General features: G+C 38.4%; 2 protein-coding genes across 3 annotated transcripts; one reads left to right on the top strand and one right to left on the bottom strand.

Moving 5' to 3' along the window:
- Nucleotides 1-567: 567 nt before the first annotated feature.
- On the top strand, nt 568-4,354 carry LOC125211961 (uncharacterized). 2 transcript variants are annotated; one of them, XM_048111937.2, is made up of 5 exons: nt 568-867; nt 1,227-1,276; nt 1,357-3,423; nt 3,506-3,590; nt 3,665-4,354. In XM_048111937.2, exons 1-5 carry the CDS (start codon nt 747-749, stop codon nt 4,264-4,266), a joined length of 2,925 nt encoding a protein of 974 aa, XP_047967894.2. In that variant the 5' UTR covers nt 568-746; the 3' UTR covers nt 4,267-4,354. The 2 variants fall into 2 exon arrangements, with proteins under 2 accessions (XP_047967894.2, XP_088923054.1); XM_089066928.1 differs by having other exon boundaries at nt 741-867; nt 1,182-1,276.
- A 1,032-nt stretch (nt 4,355-5,386) lies between these two features.
- LOC125210289 (tryptophan N-monooxygenase CYP79A68-like) lies at nt 5,387-7,012 on the bottom strand. Its single transcript, XM_048109844.2, has 2 exons — nt 6,098-7,012; nt 5,387-5,995 (listed from the first exon to the last, which is right to left on the bottom strand). Exons 1-2 carry the CDS (start codon nt 7,010-7,012, stop codon nt 5,387-5,389), a joined length of 1,524 nt encoding a protein of 507 aa, XP_047965801.2.
- Between the last annotated feature and the right edge of the window lie 451 nt (nt 7,013-7,463).

The following is a 7,463-nucleotide window of genomic DNA, read 5'->3' as shown; positions in this document are numbered from 1 at the left end:
GATTTTGAGGAGAGATAAAGAGGTTAGTTTTAACTAACATATCTAATAATTAACATTAATAACTTTAAGTTTATTCAATAATTCTTTAAATTTAAAATATAATCCACATTCATATTATTTCATCCACAGGATCTCCAAATCTAACATAATTTAAGATTACTAGTTAGTAATTGATCAAAATATTCAAAACCCCATGATCCCAATTCTACAAATTATTTGATTGAGTTAGCTTATCAAATATTTACGCCGCCACACTATTAGATTTTAGAAAGCAAGGCATTTAAATCAATGAAATCATTCTTTCAAGTAAATTTAAAGCTAGACAAGTAAAATGAGACATATGAAGAGGAGTTTGTGTATAGCAAACAAACTGTAATTGTCACTTTGAGAAGAAATCTTAACCCACAAGTCAAAACCTAAAGCTGCATCCCTCCATTGCTTGGAGTGGAATGGAAGCAAATTATTCCAATTCTCCACCAAGAGCAACTCAAATTCCCCTCCCTCATTATGTTTACATCAACCTTTAACAACTAATAATATAAATAAATAAACATATCTACATATTCAATCTTCATTTTGATTCCCACATTACATCTCAACAAGCATGATGCAACCTTCTCACCTAAGTATAGCTACAACTCATTCCCAGAAACACTAAAATTTCATTCACAATTCTCTTCAAGGGCCAACAAAATCATTACTAGTATTTTTTATTTTTACTTATCAATTTTGGGAGGCTTGTGAGAATGAGCAACATGACGACGAAACCAGATTTCGCGCAGAAACTGCTGAATGATCTGCGCCAGCGCAAGGAAAGGATGGCCGCCACTCAGCACTCAAGTCGACAGTCGAGCCAAACATCTAGAGGTGAACACTTTTCCTCTCCAATGCAACAAAATATTGCTTGTCATTTTTCATGCATATTTAGTGACTTAACTCTAAGGAACACTAGTTGCATGACAAGATTTAGGGGATTCGGATCGAATCGATAAACATCTTCTCGAGGCAACGTTAGGAACAGAGAACTCTAATAGCTATGTTGCATAGATATAATCAAGAATGTGAGTAGAAAGAAGCAAGTGTAACAGTGATTGAAAAGGATATAATTTTCACAAAAATTTGAGGCACAAATACAGTGATTAAGGTGAGGTGATTTTGTATGTAAATTCCTATGGCTGTAGTGTTAGCCTTTCACCGTTAAGGTCTCATGAATCTGTGAACAACAGCCACACGCGGGACATCAAGGGGCGCTCGACAAATGAATGTCCTAGATTCCGTAAGTATTTATGTCGTTTTTATGCAACTATCAATGAGTCGAAACCAGTGGTCTGATCATCACATCATTCATTCCTGCAGGCTAGTTCTACAACGAGAGGCAGCAGATCAGTGAACACGAAAGAAACTTCGAGCCAGATCATTGTCTACGAGGGCAGGCAAAGCTCTAAGCAAGTCAGAGATCTGTCGATGGCCATAGCTTTCGCCTTTGAAAACAGTGGAAATCTCAGTACCATTAGCGGCTCCAGCAGCAATCCACTAGTTAATTTCTTCAACAGATTTGGTCGAAGATCTCCAAACTCGAGAAAAATGGAGACTACCGGCTTCTACAATCATACCTCAGCTGGTTCGTTTCCTAACATCCATGTCAATGAAATATCGAAAGGAGTTCACAAGCTAAACCAGATTCTAAGTGCCTGCTCCAACGGCCTTAACTTGGACAGAAACTCGATTGAAATTGGAAGAGAGCTGCTGAAAGGCGCAATTGATTTGGAAGAGTCCCTGAGGATGCTTGTGAGCTTACAGGACGCTTCAGAGTTCACGAACAGTTCACAGAAGAAAGGCCGTATAAAGTTACTGGGAGAGGATGGGGAAGAGGATGAGGATGAGGATGATGACAATGGGAAAAGAGTCGAGCAGTGGAAGCTGGATCGGCCTAGATTCTCCTTTGATAGAACCTCAGGGAAGTCCCGAGCGGTCCAGGGTGGAACAAGACAGCAACAGCTAGCTCTACCATATAGGCATGAAACGTCCGACCAATCTATTATCACCAACTCGCAGCTGGTTCCTCATACGAGGTCTAATAGCTATGTCGAGGATTACAGTCTCTTAAGTTTATCAAAGTCCACACCAGAGAAGGGAAGGATTTCAAATGTGATAGCTAAACTTATGGGGCTCGAAGAAGTTCCTCTGAAGGAGGGCTCGATAGGTGGGAAAAATGTATCGAATGAAAGTGGCAAGCAGAAAAAACCCATGACTAGAGAGACTAGGAACAATGGATCTGATCTTAGCACCAACAAGATGCTGCCAAGAAGAGAGCCCAAGCAACAGATCAAACCTGAAAAGAGCCATGAAACAAAGGATGGCGCCTCTAAAATGGTAAACTCGGAGAGGAGCCAGCTGCGTAAAGATTTGAAAATGCAAGCAGTGAGCATGGAGCCAGCAAACATCATGATAAAGAAACAACAAAGCCACACTAATCATGTCGATGGAGTCACGAGCTTCAAAGAAAACACGAGGAAACAAACTCATGGAGAGGACAAAAGGGCACAGAAAAGCACAATGCTGAAAGCAGAAGGCAAAACAAGCAATAGGATTGAGCAAGTGATAAGTGCAAATTCAGTAGAAAAGAGGAATGCAAATAATTATGTTCCGAAAATTCAAGAACAGATCGCTAAAAGGCCTGATCCCTCTGAAGACAAGAACTCTGTCGACTACAAACCACAGCAACTTCAGAAACATAATTTGGTGGCAAAAATCCATGAGGTCCAACAAGTGGAGCACATACACGCCTCAAAATCCAAGAGAAGTGCAGCCACGAATCAGCAGAAGAAATTACCACGCGAAAAATCCACTCCTGGTGATGGGAGATCAACCAAAGTTCCTGTGAGAGACTCTGTTCACAGACGACATCAAGATGCTGACCTCACAATTGATAACTCACAGAATACCGCAATCAATCAAGAAAGCCCCCGGACACAAAGGCAAAGTCAGGATTCATCTAAAACTGAAAGCGGTATAGAAGAGGGGAGCAGTCGACTGCTTGCAGAAGAGAAGCCACTCGAGGCCTCATCCACACAGAAGAGAACTGTTACCAAGAAAGTTCAGAGAAGAGAGATTCCTGAAAAGATAGAAGTACTTGCGACTAGAAGAAATTCTATTGGTACTGCAAAAAGACCAGACAAAATATTGAGAGGTCTGAAACAGCAGATGCAAAATAAAAGCCGCGCATCCAAAAAGACAGAGGAACCAAGTGATCTCAAGGTCAAAGAAGAAAAAGAAGTCATCACCGCTTCAGAAATGGTCGCTGAACCAGTGAAGCCGGATGTAAAGATAGAAACTGAAGATGATCAGGCGACCGTATTAAACAGCACTGTAGCAAATGAATCCCAAATTGACAAGAGACAGAACAAACTCAACCTCAACAACGTAAGCTCACATTATACTTCTAACAGATTAAATTAAAGTTTATCATCTGGAAAGCTTATTTAACACTTTACTGGCTTTGCAGATTGTACTGGATGATCTCGAGGAGGAGGAACAGCCTCGTACACTTAAGGTTGAAGAAGAACAAAATGAAGGTGTTCAAAGCTTAGGTAAGCTTCTAAGCTATCAAGCTAAAGTAGTTTCCCATACAATGTCAATATTTTCACATACATCTTCCTTGCAGACACCCGTGAAGAGAGCACTGAACGAGATCTTCTTCAACATGAGTGCGTACAATCGAATAGACAAGAGCAACTGACAGAACCGGAAAAACAACTCAAGGAGACAGTGATAAAAAGCCAGATGTTTCTTAGCACAGCCGAGGCTCTCTTCAAGCTCAACATACCTCTCAGCTTCCTTCACGCGGGTGATCATGAAAACGAAGTGTCAGGCAAGAAGCTCGTGCTGGACTCCGCGAATGAAGTGATGAGGAGAAAAGCAAGGCGGTATGAATTCATGAATAATCCATACATGAAGACTGGAGTAAGTAACGTAAAGATAAGGTCATTGGATGATTTGGTGAGGCAACTCTGCAAGAACTTGGAATTGCTGAAGAGCTATGGCATGAATGGGAGTGATGAGAGTGATGTAGCAGCTGGACTGCATAGAATGCTCAACAAAGACATTTACAATGAGGATCCTGATGTGAACTGCATGTGGGATTTTGAATGGAGCAGAATGATGTCCATATTTCCTGAAATGGAAACTGTGGTGAAAGATGTGGAAAGACAGATGCTGAATGGATTGCTTGATGAGATTACCAGTGACCTTTTGTTAGGTATATAACTGTTTTGGTTTGATTTTTTGAGGTTTTATAGCTATATCTATTGTGATTCATGATTTTAAAAAAAAGGGACAGGGTTTTGAAAGTAAATAGTTAGTTATTGCATCATTTGTAGGAGACAAAGTAATCACATTATGTTTATAGAACAAATACAACATGAGATCACAAGCTTTAATAATTAATAATATTATGAGTTTTATCTCTATTGATCAGTTCTTTCTTAAATTTTCAATTTATTGAGTTCTTTAATTCAACTTATAGAATGACTTTTCACAATTGTTTGTAGCATCATTCATTCCATATCACATCGTCAAATCAAGAACAAGGATCGTATCAAAATCACCTGCAACATTTTCTCACAACTCCTAATACATAAAAAAGTGACAAGGGTACCGTCTTTAAGAAAAGTGGACAAGTGTATACTACTACATTTATTCTCACACTATTTCTCTTTCTTTTTCTCTCTCACCGCTGACTAGCTATTTTTGTGTATAATGTTTAATATATTCTCATTTCTATACTCTTGTCCATCCACTAAAAATAAATCCATCGATGAATAACACAAATTTTAATGAGAAAATGATAAAAAAAAAGTGATAAAAATATGGATAAAGTAGAAGAGAGAAAGAGAAAGAGAAAGAGAAAGGTAAATAAAAGAGAAAGGTAAAAATAAATCCATTGATGAATAACACAAATTTTAATGTGTAATTCTTAGAGATAGAAACTCTTTAAGGAAGAAAGAGAGAGCACAAAATCAAATGGGAGGGAAAATAAGAATTGTGGTTGTGGAGTTGAATAAATAGATGATGTAGCAAATATTTGAATGAATGGTTTTTAATCCTAAAAAATATTATTGGTGTATATTTAAATAAAAAATAAATTAAAATTTCAAATGATAAATTTGAAATAAATTAAAGTACAATAATCAATTTAATAAAAAGCATTATAGTTCAGGGATAATTTATAAAATTAACCCAGTTACATTAAATGAGGTGCTCAAGGTAAGCGCGCGCTAATGTGTCTTTTGTCTTAGTTCTATAGTTGGGATATGATTTTAGACCTAAAACTCCATAAATCTAATTGAGACTTTATACATATGATGAATGAATATCGTCAAAATATTCATATTACATTTTGATAAACTTGTGGTTCCAATCTAGGAGTCGCATAAGCCATCAATGGTTCAGCCATGAAAGGAAATACATTTGAGTCTTGAATTAGGGGCGTAGTAGAAAGTGACGTCCAACTAAAACTATGAATAAGTCTGGCTAAAAGAAGTGTCATTATGGTAGAACCAAGCAAAATGGCTGGGCAACCACGCCTTCCAACACCAAACGTCCACATTTTCAACTGAGAATCAGTGAGAACCACTTGCGAGGACCCATTTGTAATATGGCGATCGGGATTAAATTTAAGAGGGTCGTCCCAGACTCTGGGGTTCTGTCCTAGGCCAAGACGACTTAGTAGGATGTGACTTCCTTTTGGTATGAAGTATCCACTTACATGGGGAAGGTTGAATAGTGCCACGGGATGTAGCCTTATTGCCTCCTTAACACAAGCTTGTATATAGTTCAGTTTAGGCAAATCCGATTCTTGTACGACTCTCTTTTTACCTACAATATCGTCTAGCTCTTCAAGGGCCCTCTTAAGAATATGTGGTTCACGACTCATCTCGCTCAAGCACCACTCAGCAACATTCGATGGATTATCAATCGCAGCTATACTCATTTCCTGCGATCAAATATTCAAATCAAATGCCATTTTAGTAGAAATAATAGGTCCATACCTTTTCCAAGAAAAACATAATTTTAAAACATAGAACTAATAACTTACAATAACTTGGGCTTTGATCTCTTCTGCTGACAACAATGGATTATTGTCAGAGTCCTTGAGGTTAATCATAATATCAAGAATATCATCCTTAGTAGTTCTAACACCATTCCGCCACATCTCAATCCTATTATTAATTTCAGGATCTTGATATTTTCTCAAATTCTTAATAGCATTGGTATGAGTTTTTTTATGACCATCGAAATCAAACACCTCAAGAAATGGAACATAATCAGCAATTGCGAATCCATATGTGTGTGATAATATTATCCACACTGCATCCATGTGTTCCTTCTCTTCAAATCCGGGCCCACCAGCCTCTGTCCCGGCTCCAAAAAACCTCTTCCCGAACACCAACTTTCTAATCACGCCGCCGCAGTAAAGCCGCGCCGCCTCTCTCACGTTCACGGCGACACCAGTCTTGGACTGGTTGTAAACGTATCGAACAAGGTGATCGGCTTCTTCGCCTCTCTTGCCTTGAAGAAATTGATGGACAGATGAGTTGAGCACCTTCGACACAATGACTCTCCTCACTTTCTTCCACTGATCGCCTCCGGGCGCAAGAACAGCCGACAAGTAGCCATTACTCGTGAGTCTACCCGTCATGTTTCTCGGCCTTGCTGCGAAAACAGAGTCTTGCACGTTGAAAAACTCTCGAGCAAGCTCGGGAGAGCTGATGGTGATGACGTGGATGCTTCCGAGACGAAAGCATGCGATCTCGGTGCTGAGGCATTGCATGTAGTCGAGCATCCATCGGAAAGTTGGCTTGTTTCTCACCATCTCCGGTAAGCAACCGATGATCGGGTAGCCGGACGGACCTGGTGGAAGAGGGTGTTTTGGTCTTTTTTGTATTCTTTTGTGGAAGATTATATATAGGGGAAACAGTAATGCTACCAATAATAATAATACAAATTCCATCTCTATTCTTCAAGGTTGTATAGGAAGAGGGTTTGTGTTTCAAGAATGATAGTGTAACTTATCAAACGCATATTTATAGTGGGTATATGGAAATAAAAGATCATATAGGTTTACGTAGGAAGGAAGAACTCAAGTGGCGATTGAATTCCATACTGCCAATAAATATGTAAATATATCACGTATATTTGTGTTTATCCAACAAAATTATCTATTTATACTAAGTTTTCGTTCTAATATATTGGATGACATTTTCCACCAGGAGCACTTCAATTTTATTTTAATCTTTTTTGTTTTACAAATTTAAAGAATAATTATTTATTCTCTGAATATAATTAATTGGCACTCCAACATATTTATAAAAAAAAGGATTATGTTAGTATATTTTTCATGATTAACATCATTAATTAAGTGTTACAATTTGTAACCCTATATATTTGTGACAAGTGGAGTT

Source organism: Salvia hispanica, chromosome 3 (assembly GCF_029641045.1).
Source record: "Salvia hispanica isolate PSC_SH4W2 chromosome 3, Shi_PSC_v1, whole genome shotgun sequence".
In the NCBI taxonomy this organism is placed as follows: Eukaryota; Viridiplantae; Streptophyta; class Magnoliopsida; order Lamiales; family Lamiaceae; genus Salvia; species Salvia hispanica.
Note: the sequence above shows the minus strand (reverse complement) of the source record. Positions and strands in the feature narration are given on the sequence as shown.